A 21,519-nucleotide genomic window follows, 5' to 3' on the forward strand; every position below is an offset into this window, starting at 1 on the left:
AGAAATGTATCAAATGCACAAACACTGTTGTTAATGCAGGGAAAAGACAGATTCTCTGGAGAAATGCTTGGCACAACAGCTTATGGGCTACTGGCACTGTTATATGACAGACAAAATAATAGTGACTTAATTCATCCCTGATGTATGTAATTGCTTTAGTTCCCTGCAGTCTGCAGCTTAGGAACAATATAAAGCATGGAGGGAGTACCTTTTTGGCAGTCAAAGTCATGGTTCACATGGTCATATTGAAGCTTTGCTTAGAATTATACCTTACTTGTGTTAAGCTCTCAAATCTTGCACTCAAAATCTGTTTGTCAATGTCAAACATCATTGTTCTCACATGTCATATGACCTATCCTGATATGGCAATTTGAATATGTGACAGTATCAATGAGATATGAGACCTATAGCAGTGGACAAGATTAAATTAATGTCCACTGATGTTTTTCATTAAAAAAATTAAACACAAAACAATAACATGAAACCTTAGCAGTACATTCATGGCCATGTTCACCAAACAACACAATTACATTTACAGTTTTATCCGTTTGGCTGATGCTTTTATCCAAGCAACGTACATTGCATTCAAAACATTGTATTCATTAATGCATTCTTTGAGAATCAAATCCTTGACATTGAAGTTGCTAGCACAGTGCAATACTGTTTGAGCTACAGGATGACAATTTAGGGTGTTATATTTTTGTAAAATTGTTATTAAAGTGATGGATATGTAACATATTTGTTTATCCAATAGGCAAAGCTACAACTATCCTCTGTGATCAAGGGACTAGTACTAGCACATCTCCCCTGAGGACTTGAATGCTAGAGAGTTTATATTTATCCTTTATTCTATATATTCTGAGTCTTCCTATACTTTTACTGACATTGTTTTTACTTGTTTAACAGTTATGGCAGGCTTGAATTATTTTCCATGGAAACTTAATTGTGAAACAATAGGGTTTGCTCATACAGGCGGACTAGAATGTGACAGCTGCACTATGGGTAAATGTCTTTGTGAGGTGTGACTAAATACTAAATGAGCTGGAGGCTGCTGTAGTGAACAGCTGGTATGGGAGACTATCTAAATAAGTGGACACTCACAGACAGAAGCAACACGTTCTCTCTCTCGTTACCACTCTCTCTCACTCACATATACACCGTTCAATAGTTTGGGGTCAGTAAGATCTTTTATTTTATTAGGTAAGGATGTATTAAATTGATCAAAAGTGACAGCAAAGACCTTTACATTGTTCCAAAATGTTGTATCTGTTTATTTAAACTTAATTATTTTTAAAAAGTATCATGGTTTCTACAAAGATATTAAGCAGCACAACTGTTTTCAACATCAATTATAATAAGAAATGTTTCTTGAGGATCAAATCAGCATATTAAAATGATTTCTGAAGGATCATACAACACTGAAGACCGGAGTAATAATGCTGAAAATTCAGCTTTACATCAAAGGGATTTGAAATATTTTCAAATATATTAAAATAGAAAATATTTCTTTTAGACTGTAATAATTCACAATATATTTTTTTACTGTATTTTTTTATCAAATAATTGCAGCATTTGTGAGCATAATAGGCTTTTTTTTTAAGTCTTTCTGAACTCAAATGGTATATATTTTTTTGTCATAGATAAATCAGAAACATCTGGATGTGCAGATGTGTTTGTGAAAGGATGCGTCATTACAAAGCAAGTACATTTGCAGCTATCACCTATTCAACATTGTTTGTGATGTACTGTAAGATTTCAGTAGCAGTTATCGTAAAAGTAGTGTTAATGCTGCCAGATTGATTTCAATTAATCACTCTACAAAAATAGTGATTTCTACATCTAAATGAACTTGCATAACAATCATTGTTTATTTTTATAATGAATACTAAGTTAACAGCCATCTGGCCTTCCTGTTAATACATTTCTAGCACAGTGTAGAAAGTAACCAATACATAACCTGTCTGCGCTTATACTGTTAGTGCTCAGATACAAGATCTTAGCTCATATTTTCATACTCTCAGATTTTCATGTATTTATACACATTTTTCTTATTGGAAAAAATAGTGTCAGCATACAAAACAGTTGCACTGGATACATGATATTAGCTTTTGTTTAATGAATTATTCTCAATGAACTGTTGCAATAGTATGTATTTATAATGTGTGTTCTGTCATGTGATATAGTGCTGGATAAACGTGCAACGACCCATCTGTCCAGCAATTTACAACTCCACTTAAACTGTTTGTTTTCAGCACTCTGAAAGGTTTTGCTAATGTTGTAACAATAGCACTCTGCGGGGTGCGAGAGCAGCTCGACTAAATGATTTCCCCATTTCCTTATTAGGACAAATATATTTAGCTTAGAGTCCCTTTCTACAAAACAACGCCTCACACATTACTGAAATATGGTGTCTGCTTTTATGTGAAGCACAAAATTATAGGCATGAAGAGCTAGTATGAGTTAAGGTGCTAGTGTAAGTCAGAGAATTCTGCAGATTCGTTGTGGTCGAAACTTCCTTAACAAATCTACACGCAACTTTAGAAACAAAATATCTTTATACTAAAATAAAAGTAGAACATCTCTTCTCTATTACAATATCTATAATTAAAATATTGTACTACTATAACTGATTGTATAATCAATTTTAGCTTTGATATTAACAGAATCCATTTTGATGGTCAACATCAGTCAATCCATCAGTAAATTATGATGGTAAAAGTTAAAAGGATTTGGTTTAGACTTGTTAGTATTGCTAGAAAGATCTCCTGAAGAAGTGCCTTTAAAAATATTTTCATGTGGTCCTGAATAGGATTGTAATAGTTGCTGTTTTAAATCTGAGGGCACTTCCCTTTTTGTGACCACTTTGCTATTGATTAAAGTTGATTAAAGTACTCAATAAAGCACTTTAATAAGGAGTGAAATGAAAGGGCTGCTGGAACAGATAACTGTCATACTTCATCTTTGGTTCTCTATATATTTGAACAAGTGCATAAGCAGACTTATTGGAAAAATGTGTCTCTACTGTACATTTTCATACATACTTATTTTCACATGGTTCCTTGCGTTATTACCTCAAACACTTTCACCACAGTTTGTGATTTTATACATTTTGATATTTGATCACATAACCAGCTCCATAAGGCTTTTCTAATAAGCTTGCTCGGTAGCTCACCTAGTACAGTGATATCATACAGTAATACTGAGCGTCAAGGTGTAAGTCCTATGAAACAAGTGTAACAATAAAAGAGTTCAAAGATTTGTATAAGGAAGCCAAAATGGAATTGTTGCTTCAGCCAATGCATTTTTCAAGCTCACGTTTCCTGATGTTAACAATGTTGGTTAGGTTTAGGTTTTAGGGATTAGTGATGGTGTTATGTTATTTACAGGGTTAATATGTTCACCTTCTCAACAGAGAATTGATGGTTCACCTTCTCAAAAACAAATACAGGGAAGCTTGTTTGTGAAGTCAAAGCCAGAGGTCTTCAATAGTTGGAGCCACAGGGTGTCCGGCAATTGTTGTTTGATCTGGAACAATTTTTTGTGTGTAAAAAAGGACAATAGCAGCAAAAAAAGAAAGAAAATAATTTCTTCAACCAAAGCTTAATTTAAGAAACTAAAGCTCAGCCAAATGTTTCATACCCCCATATGAAATGATTGTCCAGCATACATGAAGAGATTTCATTGGAAGATCAAGTTATGACTATGATAATTGAATGATGAAACTGTAAACTTGTACCTCAAATCTGATTGGTTGATTGTATTGTTGTTCCTGGATCTACAAAGATGTCGATCCAGGAATAATTGTACTTGGTGGAATCACCTTCACCAATGTTAGTATAGGCTAGAGTTAAAATGCATAACTAACATTATGGATGTCTATTGACCAGGAGGTCCTTAAAAAAAACTGAAGACTCCTGATCTTAAAGTTCTGCCATGATTTATTAAGCCCGCCAAATCTTGAACAGGCAGCCTGCAGTAATAGATCAATGAATTGTTAAAATGGTTAAAAGTGTCTTCATTTGTTTATTACTCCTGTAAGGATGTGCAAACACAAATGAAATTGATTACATCGCTCCCGTGTCGCCCATGGGCTTGTATCTCCTTCAGCGTGACAACAAGTCTTCAACTGTGTGGTGCTGGTGTGACATGGTTGTCATGGTTACCCAACCCCAAACACCCCCCCCCTGCTTTGCTGCTCCATCCTTTCTTCACATCTCCACATAATATTCTTTCTCTTTTAGTTTCTTCAAAAAAGAACAATTGCCACTCAGTCCACATAGATTCATCTAGCTGCTGTTGATTTAATATAATTTCATTTGATAATTTTCGTTAAACTCTGCACGGCATCATTGTTAGAGATAATTTGGAGCTTAATTTGGGCTAATTTAATTGTTTCTTGCTAATGAAGGCAAAAGAAATGGCCTCCATTGGTTGTACATTTTGAGATAATACTGTATGTTAATAAGGAAGCAGGCTAATATGCCTCAACAAATAAGGATGAGTGGTGGCCTGGGGACGATGTGAGAGAGTTTCTGGCAAGTGCTGCAAAAAGTGTTTTCAATTCTTCTAATAACATGAAGCTAGGTAATGTATTAACAACTCATTTAAATACAGAAAATGTGAAATTTACTAAATAAAACAAGTTATTTTACCTCAAATATGACTGAAAGTTCATTGCATTGCACTTAATGGAAAGAAGTTATGTGAACTATTAAACAGCATGTTTTGACTGTGTAGGGAGAGAAAATGTTGAAATTAAATGAATAGTTCACTTAAAAATAAAAATTCTGTCATCATTTACTCACCCTCAAGTTGTTTCAAACTTGGCAAAATGTATTTCGTCTGCTGAACACAAAAGAATATATTTTGAAGTGTTCAGCAGAAGAAAGAAATTCATACAGGTTTGAAACAACTTGAGGTGAGTAAATTATGTCTTTTTTTTTAAAGTGAACTATTCCTAACTGTTATAAACTCTGTTTTTGTTCAAGGTTACAGTAATATATGGAAATATCTATTAGTGTTTAATGTTATGTTATGTTGGGATTTAAAAGGGTTTTTTGAGGGGTACCATTGCTGAAGAGAGCCTTTGGTTAGGTCGAGTATGAATGCTAAAACTATATGCTGCATGTTGCTATATTTGAAAAGCCATAACTGCAAATGCAAGAGCAGTGATAGTCTCTTATAGTTACGTGTTTGCTAAGGTTAGCTATTCATTAAAACAAAAAGTTAATTTAATCTTTCAGTTGATTTTCTCAGAATTAAACTTTACAGTGGGTTATAGCTGTCACGTTTGTGTCTGTTTAGATCTTCGGTTTGTTTTCATTCTCAGTCACATGTCTTGTTTTCCCGCCATTCTTCAGTTACCATGTTAACCATTCATTAGTTCATCTTAATCACCCGTCTTGTTAATTATCATCATCTGTGTCACCTGTTTCAGTTCTTCAGTGTTTGTATTTAGTTCCTTCAGTTCAGTCAGTCATTTGTCTGTAGTTAGTCTTTTTTTGAGTGTGTGTTCGTCCTGCCTGCCTGTCAGTAGGCTACCTGTGTGAATTATATTTAGTAAATCGTGTGAATTGGAACTCGTGACAATAGTAAACTATAAAATAAAATGTTGACTTTTTAGTAATGAAAACGTAACGGTCAATAGAAAATGTAAACATATTCTGACACATAAAGAAATGCTGCTAAAAATAAAATGTATTCATCTTTGTGGTGTGTTCAGTAAAATATTGACAAGGCACGTTCAAATCTGAACCAATAAAACCACCAAAATATATATTTATTTTATTTATTTTTTTCGAGTTGAATATGAATGCTATAAAGTTATAATACATTAACCAGAATTATGTTAGCCAGTATACTGTCATAAGGAATTTAAATGGGAGAAATACAATAAATATTCATAAACAAAGCATTTATTTTACATGTGTGAAGGGACATAAATTAAATTGCATTTACATAATTGATACAAAGGGCCCTGGGTTTAGATATCGTATGGTTTCATTGGTTTGTGAAGAATGTCATCTTTTCAGACTGTCAACATAAATTGTGAAAATGCTTACTGTGCAAATGTTCATTAAAATGTTATGGTCCAATTAGGGGTGTGCGATCTTCCCAAAATTTCACATCAGGATCTTATAACAAACAGTCATGATCCACGATCTGAATCACGATCTTCCCAATTTTGAGATGTACTATCGAGAATATCCAGACTGGAACAAGCCTATGGATTTATCTATTTGCACAATTTAAAAAAACAGTATTGCATTAAACAATCAGTTGTCAAAATAGTCATTAAACCCAATTTAAAACACTACATAGTCTTCACTGTACGAATTAACATTGATTGTCAAGAGCGTTGAGTGATTTTGTCTTTGTCTTTTGTTTAACATTAATGACAGACAGCAGCAGTTATTGAAACCGAATGCATGGATCTAATATAATGACATGCACCCAATTTCTTTTCCAACTGTTCATTCACCTAAGACATAACTGACTGGACATTTTGACATATTTTTGTGTATATTTGACCATTTAGGCATGCACCTGAAACCCCAAGTATACTTTGCTCGTCTGTGTTCTGCTCCGTCTCGCAGTGCGCTCACAGAGAGCACGTGGGGATAAGTCTCTTTCTCAGTTTAATGCACTTTTAATAACTCTTTTTTAAATAAAGTATGTACCGTATTTCCTCATTAGGTATGTATGTAGACTCACATTACATAATTTGTCTTCAAGATCGATCACAATATAAAATTGTCTGATCGTCCACCCCTACATCCAATGAAATGTATTTAAAAACTTGTTTATTGAGTTGTGTTTTATTTCTAGTCTAATCTGCTTACATCTACATTTGTCTGTTTCAGATAATTGCCTTTGTCTCCCTCTTTTTCATCCTGGTGTCCATCACTAACTTCTGCCTGGAGACCCATGAGGCCTTTAATGAGCTTGTTAATCACACTGATTTAGCTTCAGTCGGAAACACCACTGCGACCTTCAAGCTGGAGATGGAGACCAAACCAGTGCTCATGCTGGTGGAGGGAATCTGTGTGGTTTGGTTTACCTTTGAGTTCCTGGTCCGCATTATATGTTGCCCGAACAAGCTTCTCTTCATCAAGAACACGCTAAATATCATTGACTTTGTAGCCATCCTGCCCTTCTATCTGGAGATGAGTTTGAGTTGGCTCACATCTAAAGCTGCCAAGGATGTCCTGGGATTTCTGCGCGTGGTCCGTTTTGTGCGCATCCTACGGATCTTTAAGCTCACGCGACATTTTGTGGGTCTCAGGGTTCTTGGCCACACCTTGCGGGCGAGTGTCAATGAGTTTTGCCTTCTCATCATCTTTCTTGCTCTCGGGGTGCTCATCTTCGCCACCATGATCTACTACGCCGAACGTATCGGTGCAGATCCCCAAGACCCTAGTGGCAGCAGACACACTCATTTCAAGAACATTCCCATTAGCTTCTGGTGGGCGGTGGTCACCATGACGACACTAGGTTATGGGGACATGTACCCTAAGACATGGCTGGGCATGATGGTCGGTGCGTTATGCGCATTAGCGGGCGTGCTTACCATCGCCATGCCTGTGCCCGTTATCGTTAACAATTTTGGGATGTACTACTCGCTGGCTATGGCCAAGCAGAAGCTGCCCAAGAAGAAGAAGAAGCACAACCCAAACCCAGATATGGTAATGGACTCTGCCTCATTTGGGAAGTCTGAAAGCAACTCGCCAAGGAATAGCACACAGAGTGACACGTGCCCCCTCGCCGCTGAGGAGAACATCGGAAGAAACCGCTCAGGTAGAACATCATGATTTTCATGACAATTGTGATGTCTGAGAGGATGTATGAAACTATATGGTACAATAAGGCTAAAGACTCCTGGAATATAAAGCCATTTCTTTCAAAATACTAAATAGTAACACAAAATCATCAAATCAGATTTGTTTGAAGTGATTAAATCAATTGTTTTGGCGATGCAAAACGTAACCCCGAAATCCTTAACAGAGCATTATACAGGAAATATTACAGTAATTACATTAAATATATTAACATGGATCCTAAAAACATCCTTAAAACAAGTTATATTAAAAAAATACCATTTATATTAAGACTTAAAAAATAATATCTTGAATTAATTTTCTTACTCCAATGGGAAACTTTTTTCTCAATGTAAGCATAATCTAACAAACTTTTGTGCAGTTTATGCTAATTCTTATAATTAATGTTATATTCACCGCAAATATTGAAGTCTGTTCTCTCTTGATGGCCAACATTGTCATGAAAACTGACATGCATGTTTTTGTCTTTTTTATCCCGTTGTCAGATTCGAAGCAGAATGGCGATGCCAACGTTACTCTTTCAGAAGAGGAGGGCTGCAGTCTGACCCAACCGCTCTCTCCCAGCGAGAGGTGGACCCTCCGATGTTCACGCAACAGAGACAAGACCATGAAAGAGGCAACTTGCTTCCTGCTGAATTCTGGAGACTTTTCTTGCGGAGCTGAACCCACAATCCACACAGGTAAAGGGGAACTGCTGGCTATGGAGTTAGTCCTATCCTTTAGGAGAAATGGTACTGATAAATATGAGCTTCAACCCATTTTCAGTGTCAAAATATAAAAGAGTAAAAGTTAAAGTGGACTAATAATAATAATAGTTCATATTATTACTTTTGCATTTACTGTGAACTGAGCCGGAATCACTGGCTCATTAGATATTCACATGCCATGCTTCGTTCTGAAACACGCATAACACGATTTCGATTTTAGTTCAATTGACAGATGCTTTATGCAATGGCATAAAACGTACTCGGTTACTAACGTAACCTCTGTTCTCTCTAGAAGAGGGAACGAGTACTGCGTAATATCTTATGCTAGGGGAAAACCTCTTTTCCACGAGATATTGAAGACAAAAAATTATCCTTAATTTTGAATTAATGTAAAACGCGTTGCGGCAGCATGCAGACATAGGCAAGACGGCTCGCGTGCCTATTGGTTGTGTCATGATTCTGCCCTCTTGTCTTTCTCTACTCATGGGGCAGGATCATGACAGACCCATGGTATGTGTGCAGGCACATGGCCTTGTGTTTGGGCTGTGTGCTTGCGGTGTCTCGTTCTCTTGCCCCGCCCCCTTGTTATCCTCGTTTTGTCATTATTGCTTCATCTGTGTCACCTGCTGTCAATGTCTGTGTCTCCCTATTTAATCCCCTTGTGTTTGCTGTCCTGTGCTGGTTCATTGTCATTCATTGTGAGATACTACCTGTGAGTACGCTGTCTTAGTAAATAGTCTTGTATAGTTTTTGATCTTGTATTTGCTGTCTGTTTAAAGTCTAGTCTTTGTCAAGTGTAGTCTAGTTTAGTCATCCCTTGTTTGCCTTGCCTTTGTTTTGCCCCCTCGTGGGTTTTACTTTCCCCTGTTTTCTGTTATTAATAAACTTTGTGTGATAGCATACAGTCTGCACTTGGGTTCATCTGCTATCCACATAACAGGTTGTCCTGCGGCAACTGCAGCAGCCTATCGAGAGAGGCCCTTGGTGACATCAGATCCAATGGGGGCGCATCGCGCCCACTACGTCACGTCCTACGAGACGGGCGTGGCCTGTGCCTATAAATACAGCTCGATTGGCTGATATAATCTGGTTTTTCATCGCCGAACCAGAGCGTGTTGCAGGCACAGCAAAGATACGCTATACTCGTTCCCTCTTCTAGAGAGAACCGAGGTTACGTCAGTAACCGAGTACGTTCTCTTACGAGAGGTTCTCTCGTACTGCGTAATATCTTACGCTAGGGGAACACAATGTAAAACGCCGTGCGTGCTGGGATCCAACACCAAAGTCCCAAGGTCAGGTGCCCGGGGCTCATATAGTGCATAATCACCAGGGACTCACAGAGAGTCTGAGAAGAGAGGCTAGAAGCTTCATTCCCAATAATTAGCATCCTAAGGGAGCTAATCACATCAACAGTGTTCCACACAGTCAGGGTGAAAATGTTCGGCCTGAACTGGGTTACGGTATGGGTCTTACTTATTGCCCATGGAGTTTTTTTTTTTTTTTTTGATCAGCGAGCGGTGCTCAAGCGGTTTCAGTATTCTGAGCCGAAGCAACGGAGCAGACAGTACTGATCTTTAGACCGAAAGTAGTTTAGCCTGTAAGGCGGGAACCTCTAGGTTATAAAACCTTATAAATGTAGACGGGGAGGCCCAGCCTGCCGCCATACAGATATCCTGCAAGGTAATCTCGTTAGACCAAGCCCATGACGAGGCCATGCCTCTTGTGGAGTGCGCTCTGACACCCAAAGGACACTGCAATCCTTTAGACGTGTACGCCAGCGCTATGGGATCAACTATCCATCTGGGTAGGCTCTGTTTCGATGCGGCTAGTCCCTTAGCACATCCGCTGAACGAAACGAAGAGCTGCGCAGTCTGTCTGAAAACAGACGAGCGAGACACATAAGCTCTTAATGCCCTGACTGGGCAAAGGAGGCTTGCGTCCTTTTCCTCGTTGTAAACCGGCAGGGCAGACTGGGAAATAACCTGGCCCTGAACGGCGTGTTGAGGGATTTAGGCACGTATCCGTGTCTTGGTTTGAGTATGACTTTCGAGTCATTTGGCCCGAATTCCATACACTTCGCGCTCACTGAGAGCGCTTGTAAGTCCCCTATGCACTTCACTGAAGCAAGAGCCATAAGAAACACTATCTTGAACGACAAATGTTTCATGTCTGATAAATGGATTGGCTCGAACGGGGTACCTTTCATGGCTTTCAAAACCGTAGAAAGGTCCCACATGGGAACTGTAGGGGGTCTGGGAGGATTCAGCCTCTTAGCTCCCTTAACGAAGTGGATGACCAGATCGTTCTTCCCCAGTGACTGGCCATTCGCTGGTTTAGTAAACGCTGCTATGGCCGCCACATAAACCTTGAGCGTGGATGGGGTTCTGCCCTTATTCAGTAGCTCTTGAAGAAAGGAGAGAACTTCCGTGACCCCGCAGTCTAGGGGTGAAAAGCCTCGAGCTTTGCACCAGCCAGAAAACACAGACCATTTTGAGGAATAGAGTCGTCTAGTAGACGGGGCTCTAGTCTGCGTGATCGTGTTTAACACTCCCTCCGGGAGGTTAGCGGGTACCTGTTAATGGCCCATGCATGTAGGGACCACAGCTCCAGGGCGAGGATGCCAAATCAAGCCCTTGGCCTGAGAGAGGAGGTCTTTCCTCATCGATATTGGCCATGGGGCAGTGCTTGTCATCTGCATCAGAACTGGGAACCAAGCCTGGTTTTTCCAGAGCGGAGCCACAAGTAGCACTGAGCATCCGTTTTCCCTGATTCGTTCCAATACCTGAGGCAGTAGCGAGACGGGGGGGGAAAGCATAGAGCGGGCAGCGGGGCCAGACGTGGGCCAGCGCATCCCTTCTTTTGGAGAAAAACATCGGACAGTGAGCGTTCTCTTGGGACGCAAACAGGTCTACCTGTGCTCTGCCGAATGTCTCCCACAGCAGTAGGACCGTCTGCGGGTGCAGAGACCATTCTGATACCCCGGGAAGCTTTTCCCACGCATTCGCATGAATAGCTAGGGGTAGGATGAGATCTGGGCTCTGGTTGCAACATAGTGGTGGCCGGAGAGCTTCGATGTGCTGTAACGTAAACGCTGTGCTTGCAGCGTTTGAGGCGGGGGGCGCGCCGATCACGGCGGGCAGCCTGGCCGCGCTCAACTCCCTTATAGCAGTTTGCTGAGAAAGAGCAAGCGGGGCAAACCCTGTGGGGCTTAACATGTCTGTGAGTGAATGTGGGCGTGGGACAGCGGGCACATTTACTGCACTGAAAACACCGTCGGCCTGAGCTGACTGTATGTGCGTTGGTTTAGTTTTTACAGAAACCGTGGGACATGCAGTGTGTAGTGTTTGTGGGCACTGGGTTGTGGGCACACACACTACGTTTAATGCACAACCGACATGAGTCGATTTTATTTGTGCGAGCCCTGTACTGTGGCGGGCTGTGCTTGTGTGTGGAAATGAACACTGGGTTGTGGGCATTTTTATTACACTCATAACACCATCAGCTGTGGCCGGTATACCAGAATTTACACTCTTTATGTGATTTATCTGGGTCGCCGTAAAAACGGCGTTTGTGTGCAGGCAAGCGGGCCGTGGTACCAGCTTGTTTACTGCAGAATACACTGGAACAGTCGCATTGTCTGGAACTGAACGAGCGAAAAGTTTCGGTGAAAGTCTTGAACATCGTCGTTTTCCTAGGAGGGCTAGGAAGACTTTGAGGCCTCTGGCTTCATCTCAATCTTCGGCCGGGGCCCACGGGGAGGGGGGCGGCGGCCGGCAGAGCGAGAGCGTGGTCTCTGGTCCCGAGCTTGACGTCGCTGTGAAGCGGCGGGCGGAGGCTGCGGCTGGGAGCTTCGAGCAGATGGCTGTTTAGGGCGACCTGCTGCGGAGCTAGAGCGCTTCGGCAAGAAGTGCTTCATAGCCTGTGACATCTTCTGAACCTCTGCAAATCTATCCGCGAAATTCTTGACGGATGATCCGAAGAGGCCAGCTGGGGAGATGGGCACTCTGGCTGAGAAGGGGGGCGTTCCAGGACTTCACGACTTCTTCGTGAAGCTCCTGAAGAAAAGGCGCGGGCCTAGGAGACGGCGGGGCGTGGTCCCTTTTCAGGAAACATCCATCCAGCCTGTTGTGCGCAGGGCTGCGCGGGCGCCTCCCACTCGAGGCCGAGGCTTTCCACGGCCTGTGAGAGCAGACGCATCAACTCTGACTCGATGCTGGCCTGTTTCCCTGACGACTCACGGGCAGAGGGGGGGAGATCCACAGAGCTCGCCCAATCCTCACAGTCCAACGCCAGGATAGAGCAGCTGGCTTCCTCCGCAGATGCAGCTGCCTCGTCGACATCAATGGTGGAGGCGGCGGTGGACGGCGGCCGCTGTCCATCTGTGAGCGATCCGAGTGAGGCTGGCGAAGCTGGCGGGCGAACCGGGGAGCTGTCGCGGGCTGGAGAAGGCTCGGGGACCCGCTGAGTCCGGCGCTTTTTACGGCGCGGCACTATAGCGGATGGGGATGCAGTCTCTGAGAAGGATGCCAGGCGAGTCCTCAGAGTCGCCATTGGCAGTAGCTCGCAATGATGGCAGTCGCCGTCAGCGAGCGCGAGAGCTGCGTGATTCTCACCCAGGCAGGAAACACATATCACATGGCGGTCCCCGTCGCTGAGTGGGGCATCTTTAAAAAGATGCTAGCTCTTTTAGGAAAAAGAGGGAGAGTGTGAGTCGCAGCGGCGAACACACACTTCAGCAGAGTTAAAAGGATATATGCGCCGGAAAGCGTAGCAGGTACGGCGACTGAAGGCGGCGAGATGAAGGCCAGCGGCTTCAGGTACAAGGGCTCGTCCCGCAGAAGGTTTGTTCTCAGATGGCGCGGCTTCTTCACTCAAGATCCAGCGATGCGTAAGCTTCGCTGAAGAGATGAAAAATCAGGTTATATCAGCCCATCAAGCTGTATTTATAGGCCCAGGCCACGCCCGTCTCGGCGAACGAAGGGCCCCAATTGGATCTGACGTCACCAAGGGCCTCTCTCGATAGGCTGCTGTAGTTGCCGCAGGACAGCCAATAGGCACGCGAGCCGTCTTGCCTATGTCTGCATGCAACGCGTTTTACATTAATTCAAAATTAAGGATAATTTTTGGCTTCAATATCTCGTGGAAAAGAGGTTTTCCCCTAGCGTAAGATATTACGCAGTACGAGAGAACCTCTCGTAAGAGAACACAACATCAGTGATCTTTTATGTTATTATAAGAAGTGTAAAAATCTTTTGGTTTACTGTGGAACTGAGGTGAAACAAATTATTTTTCTTCAATTGCTTAAGCACAATTTTGAAAACAGGGCCCGGTTTTTCAAACCCCTTCACACAATTAGCACAACACTACACCAAAGTAACACAACACCTCAGATCATTTGCAAAATGGAACACTTTTGTCAGAACTATACAATGTCTTATAAAAACTTTATTTTGTTGTCATAACATAAACACATCCATCATATGGTCTTAACTTTGAATCAGTTAAACACTCCTGTGCTCAACCTAAAACACTTTTAGCATTTACACAGAGAAAGTGTAAAAATAAATTCACCAACACCACATGACACCAATTGTGCAAACTAATGAAAATATTTATTTCTTTTCATGTACTCAAGTCAGTCAATACTGAACAATTCAACAAAACATTCATAACAAAACATTTTCCAGTTTTCATACAGTATTACTGAACGTACCATTGTACTGTAAGCTTACAGTAATACTGTAACAAATTAGATATCGTACCGAGAAAAAAGAAAAACTAAACATCTCTCCGCCTAGCTGGATCTGGCCACAGGCCTCGTCAACATCACAGTCTATATTTTCATTTGCAAGGCAACGTGGGAAGAATCTTTTGGAGTGACGAATCCACCCTTGTATGGATGCTGCTTCAATTTTATCACATGCTTCCTCCATAGCTTGAATGAGGGGCATCTGGACATAGGGCCGGAGATCATAAACCTTCCACCGCCATGCTGAGAATAATTCCTCAATGGGGTTTAGGAAGGGGGAGTATGGTGGAAGGTATTGAACTGTAAATTGTGGGTGTTGATGAAACCAGTTTTGGGCCAGAGCAGAACGATGGAAAGCTACATTGTCCCAGACGACAATGTATTGCATCTGGTCCCTTTGGTTTGCTGCTGTAATAATATTGTGTAATCGGTCTAAAAATTTAAGAATGAGGTCAGTGTTGTAAGGACCCAAGTTGGCATGGCGGTGGAGGACCCCATTCTGTGTAATGGGAGCACAAAGGGTAATGTTACCCCCACGTTACCCTGGTACATTAACAATAGCCCTGTGGCCAATGATGTTTCTTCCCCTTTTTCTCACTGTTGTCAGGTTAAATCCAGCTTCATCAATGTATATAAACTCATGCGGGACTTCCTCCGCATCCATTTGCAAAACTCTCTGAAATACTGTAGGTCTTCTATACAGTAAAATTACATGTACAGTAAAAAGGTTATGTGTGCACAATACTACAGTCATTGAACAAAACGCACTACCACATATTCAAGCCGCAGGACTTTCACCCTGTCTGAATTTCTTTCAAATGGCATTTTATACAGTTGTTTCATCAGAACTTGATGTTTTTTAAGGCTACGGGCTATTGTTGACAGAGAGACCTGTTGGACATCATTGAAAATTGGGTGATCATTGACAATATGGGCTTGAATTTCTCTAAGTCTGATTGCATTATTGGCCAAAACAAGGTTTATGATCTCTCTCTCTTTCACCTGTCTCTCTCTCAACCTCTCTCTCTTTCACCTGTCTCTCTCTCAACCTGTCTCTCACTCGGCCTGTCTCTCTCTCAACCTGACTCTCTCTCAACCTATCTCTCTCTCTCTCTCTCTCTCTCTCTCTCTCTCTCTCTCTCTCTCTCTCTCTCTCTCTCTCTCTCTCTCTCTCTCTCTCTTGCTCCTGTGTGAATATGGGGCCCCTCGCTCCTTGGTGTTCTCGACATTCAATCCTATGTTGGCCAAACAAAATACATGTAGCTTACTGTAAAATGATACAGGAATAGATACCAAAACTGTTGATATAGTACATGCAGTAAGCTATGGATTTTCTGGAGTCTCTCACCTGTGCTCTTGACGAAATGTCCGAACTTTTGATGCCACCGTGTACCTGCTTAGGTTAGGCTGTACTCTCAGTCCAGCCTCCCTCAGTGTTAGTCCGTGGTTTATTACATGGTCCACAATTGTAGCACGAATTTTGTTACACAGATTTGGTTGTCTTCTTCTTTGTGCATGTCCTATCCCTCCTCCAGGTCTTCCTCTTCCTCTTCCACACTCTCCCTCTTCCTCTGACAGCGTCCAGTTTTGTTGAAGACAGGTGAACTTACCTGTTGCCTTTTACAGTTTTTCTCAGTCGCTTTGGTACATTTCTCAGATCATAACTGAAATTCTCAAAACTACCTGTTCAATCTTCACATCATTGTGTCACTTGTGCACATCAAAATAGCAGTTTCTTATTTCTTTGAACAAGTTGCATATGCTTTGATATGCATGCAAATGATTACGTACAATTATCTTCTGCTTCTACATTATCAATTGATTATGTCATGTTGATCAAAATGTATTATAATGTGTCTCTGTTGAATAGTCTCACCCCCCACAACATTTAGGCATTAGTTCATAGCATAAGTCTTTACATGCAAAATGGTTGAACAAGTTGTCATAATATGCATGTACAGTTTTCCCTAAGGAGATTGTCATGTTCACATTTCTTTTCTTTGTGCTATATGCAGTGCTTTCTTTCCTTTCTGTATTGCAATGACATGGTTTGTCAACAAATTACAGTACAAACAGTTAAATGTGAATCTTGTCCAGTCTCTTGTAATCAAACTTCCACATACACTATAGTTGTAACCTACAATTTACAATAATTGTCATCAAAACTTTAGCCATAGTTTACATCAGAACATCTCCAGAGTACACTGTTATATTGACAACATGACTAAGCAATTTGACTGTCTTATCCGTACACAATGACACAAGGACTTGTCATTCTGCTCCTTGAGTGTAAGGTTTTGCTAATTGTGGGAAAGTTTTAATTTTTGTGTGTAAGCAATTGAAAAAAAAACTGTAAATGGCAGGACACCACAGGTATGGGAAACACTGTTTGTATATATATTGCAAAATGATCAGGGGTTAGGTCTTGTCTTTTATTTGGATTTATCTTACAAAAATGACCTGCTTATTGTAGATTATCTGTGTTTTTTTTTTTTACCAAATTAATAAATAAATAGGTATGACATTGTTTCTTTTGAGTCAAAATTATTTTATTATCATTATGACAAGCAAGAGCCTGCTGAGTGCAATGAGGCCGGGACATGAAACTAGCAATGATATCCAGGAAATTGTTCAGCTGTGCAGTTTAAAGGTCATTATAAAAAAAATATTTGACCGCAAATTGCCATTATTGATCAGAATAAATTATTATAGAGTGCCATAAAATAAGTGCAGATATTCTGTAACTGACATTTCAAAACTGAGAAAAATAGGATGATAACATAACACAAAACAAGGAGAGCATCATGATGGACAAACCATTTGACAAACCCGACATCCTTCATTAATGGCTGCTGTCAAGTCAGACTTCATCTCAGCCTGACTGACTTGCACCTCGGCCCCCAAATTCCCCAAAGCTCTGACAGGTTGCCGGCAGTCTATTTCTGGAGATAATCGCTTGATCACGAGCTGCTTGAGCAAACATTCCACCTTTTACATAGCCCCGTCTGCTGATGTAAAACAGGAGCTTATTAGCGCCTGTTGCTGAAAAGGTGGGAAAAATCATCTGAAATCCATAACAGAACATTACACCGGAAAAACTTGGGATTGCAGTATTTCTTGCAACTGGGAATTGCTACAGTTTTCATCTAGTTTTTTTTCTATTATGCCCCCATTACTGCGTTTTGAGCCTGAGTGTACATTTGTGTTCACTTAATGGGTAAATTAATTAATATTTCCATAAATTAATAAATGCATAATTAAATATAGTCTTGTGATCTCATCTATGACTAGTTGATGTAGCATGAACATGAATTTTCATTTCAAGAGGCAATAAAAGGAAATATGAATATTAATCCCACCAGTTAGCATGCTTGCTTCTTTTGATTTCCTTTTCCCTCCATTCTTGGAAGATTCCAACAGAGGTCGTCTAAGCCGTTCAGACATTCTGTGATGGTTGATTTCTTGTTTGTGTGAAAAGCATGCAATTTTCCTTGCTGATGTGGAGACAGATGCACTCTGTGAGTCAATGAGGGGCAGAGCGACAGCAGCTGTGCTCCTGTCAGAAAACGAACAGTGATTACAGGCAATAATTCCCTCACCAGACAAAGATGCTCCATCCTTGGAAATGTCATCGCTGATGTTAAAAATAAATATGTACGAATGATAGGCCAGAGACTCGTGGCATTTCTTCTGTTTGTTTGTTTGTTTATTTGTTGTGTGAAACATATAAAAACTGAAAACAAGTCAAGCCAATTTTGCTAAATACATAGCATATTTAGATGCATATTCTCACACACACACACACACACACACACACACACACACACACACACACACACACACACACACACACACACACACACACACACACACACACACACACACACACAAAGGCATGTTTATTTGCAATAAAGACAGAGGGCCCTATTTTAACGATCTAAGCGCATGGTCTAAAGCGCAGGGCCCAAGTTCACTTTAGGGCGTGTCCAAATCCACTTTTGCTAGTTTAACAACAGGAAAAATGGTCGGCGTGCCAGGCGCATGGCCTAAAAGGGTTGTCCCTATTAATGAGTATTGGGTGTGTTTTGGGATTTACGTGCGTTAAACCAATCAGAGTCTCATCTCCCATTCCGTTTAAATGCCAGTTGCGCTCGCGCCATGGCAGATTCGCTATTTACATGACGGAATTTGATAGTGGAAAGACCGAACGCGTCTCCAGAGCGCAAACGGAACTACTCGTGTGCGAGGTAAAAGTGCGCAAGCAGACCATCTACGGGACAAGCCGGATTCCACCATATCTTTTACATTTTAATCCTTTTACTTTTAATATTTGGCATGTTTGACACGCCCATAGGTGCACAAACAAATGTTGCACAAACAAAATGTGGCGCAGGAAGTGAAAATGATAACTATGTCGGACTGAAACTAGCAAAAAACACTTGCTAGCACAATGCAGCGCCAAGTTTTGCTTGGTCTAAGTTTTCCCCACGGCTTCCCCAGAGTCTCTGAGTTCACTGCAAAGCTTCTGAAGCCCAGAAGTCTTTTTTTTAATAGGCAGAAATCTTTTTCTATATGAACAGTCTTATATAAAAACTAGGGCTGGGCAGCGATTAATCGCATCCAAAATAAAAGTTTGTGTTTACATAATATATGTGTGTGTAGTGTGTATAATTATTTTGTATATATAAATACACACACATGCATGTATATATTTAAGAAATATTTGCATGTATATACTTTATATATATTTATACATAATTAATATTATATATAAATATAAATATTTGATATATTAATAACACATTTTAAACAAATATATACATGCATGTGTGTGTATGTATATATACAAAATAATTATACACACTACACACACATATATTATGTAAACACAAACTTTTATTTTGGATGCGATTAATCGCGATTAATCGTTGCCCAGCCCTAAAAAACATCTGCAGTTGTCTAAAGTTTTGCTTGATTCAATGATCTAAATCACACCACTTTACATCAGTCAGTCTCAGATATTAACTTTATTAAGAGGAAATATTTTCCCCCTGCTATTGAATTTCTGGGACAGTTTTCACCTTGTGGTAGAAATTCCCCATAGCACCTGACTTAAACTAAATGGGACGTCTCCACTTCAACACCTACAAATTTATACTCTACTAGGCATCTCCACTTCGACACCTGCTTCAAGTCGGACAACGTCTAACCCATTATGAACACTATCACTCGGTAATAAGGTATCTGGTTCTCCATTGACCTGCTTCGCAGCAGTAACCAGACAGACTCCAGACAATGCCTTTGAATAGGCTTTAATCACGGCCAGGAGGATCTCAGACCAATTTCAGAGAGAATCCCACCAACAAAAAGAGAACAGCAGTTTATATAGAATAAGTGCATGACAAAGGTGACAAGATTCATTTCATCATTTTTTCTAACATGATTGGTTCTTCATATGCATAATTCTCTGTAGGTAAAAGCACTTTTGGATTCCTTGATACTTTAGCTTGTTGCTAGGGTCATGAGGTGATATATAGATGTATATTATATAAAGCGATCAAGTTTATTTCATTATTAAAGTGGGCAGTTTTATTTTCAATATAAAGCATTTTGATTTATTTAGGTTTATTATGGGCTTCTTGTTCTGTGTTTTCTTGCAAGATCTGGCAACACGAGCAAGTAAACACTCGTACCTCTTTCCCTGTGATTTCTTTTACCATGAAGAGAGACAGATATCTGATGTGCATTTAAATGCGTCATTCACAACTAGGTATGGAACAGACTGTTCGGTTCCGTACACACTGCATAGAATTTGGTTGTAGAATGCGGTTGTCATTCCCGTAACTTGCTGAACTGTGTGTGTACAGAACAGGATTAAGCACTAGAGGGGAAATTGACAACTGAATTTAGCTTGCAGTGTGTACATGGCCTAATTCCCTTTCATCTCTCTTGCGTTAACATTTTTGCTGGCTAAATATCTCTGACCCTACCGTGTGTATTAGTATGGTAAGTTTGGTTAAACTGTTTTCTCTCTTTGTGTCTTTGTTTCAGAGAGCTGTAAAGACACTCTCACATCCCCAGCAAACTACACTCAAGCAGAAGTCTCCTTCCTGACCTGAGGGGCTTTGTCCTGATAGGACTCTTCTGAGATGCTCACCAATCATTCATCTTCTCATTAGTCATGCATCATCTATCTCAGTCAAGGGTGCGGTACCCCTGTAGACTGGTAAAATGTGGATCATCATCATCTGTCCGTTTTCAAGCTGCCAGGCATGTATTAGCATGATAGAGTACTTTTGGTCAAAATCTATCTTTAATGTACTTTTATATTTAGGGCACATAAAAATCTTACCCGAAGTAACTCTTTAAAATATTAATGATGATCAATGTTGCTTGAGACCCCATTAAAATTGGATAATTGTAAGTGCTAGTTTAATGCTGAAAGTTTACAAAATAACTTTATTAGTATATTTAGAGACTAACATTTAAGAGACTTTTAGAGGACAAACCTTTCAATATGTCTTTCCTGTCAAGATTATCTATCTAAAAGTGCAAATTCAGACTGAAACTTATGAGACCATTAGAAATGTGTACTGTTCCTGTTCTAGATACACTACTGTTCAAAAGTTTGGGTCTGTAAAATGTATGTTTTTGAAAGAAGACTCTTATGCTCACCAAGGCAGCATTTATTTGATAAAAAATACAGTAAAAACAGAAATATTGTGATATATTATTACAATTTAACGTAACAGTTTTATATTTTAATGTATTTTAAAATTAAATTGTATTCCTGTAATGGCAAATCTGAATTTTCAGCATCATTACTCCAGTCTTCAGTGTCACATGAGCCTTCAGAAATCCTTCTGATATGCTGATTTGCCGCTCAAGAAACATTTATTATTGTTATCAATGTTATTATCACAGTTGTGCTGCTTAAAGATTTTATGAATTTATTCATTTTTCAGGATTCTTTGACGAACAGAAAGCTCCAAAGAACAGCAGTTATTTGAAATGTAATTAAATTTTAACTATGTAAAAGTCTTTAATGTCCCTTTTGATCAATTTAATGAATATTGCTGAATAAAAATAAAAATTTCTTTCAAAAAACAAACTAACAAACTTTTGAACAGTAATATAAATCGATATCTATAAAACATTTCTCCCCTCAGGATACAAATTCTCAGCTTGTCTTTATTTGGACAAAAGTAGAAACCACCCTGTGTCT

At 40.2% G+C, this 21,519-nt stretch overlaps 1 protein-coding gene across 1 annotated transcript in view; it reads left to right on the forward strand.

Moving 5' to 3' along the window:
* The window catches only part of kcnc4 (potassium voltage-gated channel, Shaw-related subfamily, member 4), a 30,524-nt gene extending 9,430 nt beyond the window's left edge, over positions 1-21,094 (forward strand). The window contains exons 2-4 of the mRNA XM_056260986.1: positions 6,864-7,797; positions 8,324-8,518; positions 20,346-21,094. Of these exons, the coding sequence (XP_056116961.1) occupies positions 6,864-7,797; positions 8,324-8,518; positions 20,346-20,413 (1,197 nt within the window). The 3' untranslated portion in view covers positions 20,414-21,094. The remainder of the gene's footprint in view (positions 1-6,863; positions 7,798-8,323; positions 8,519-20,345) is intronic.
* The last annotated feature ends 425 nt before the right edge of the window (positions 21,095-21,519 follow it).

Source organism: Rhinichthys klamathensis, unplaced genomic scaffold (assembly GCF_029890125.1).
Source record: "Rhinichthys klamathensis goyatoka isolate OS25496 unplaced genomic scaffold, OSU_Roscu_1.1 h1tg000180l_1, whole genome shotgun sequence".
NCBI classification, from domain to species: domain Eukaryota; kingdom Metazoa; phylum Chordata; class Actinopteri; order Cypriniformes; family Leuciscidae; genus Rhinichthys; species Rhinichthys klamathensis.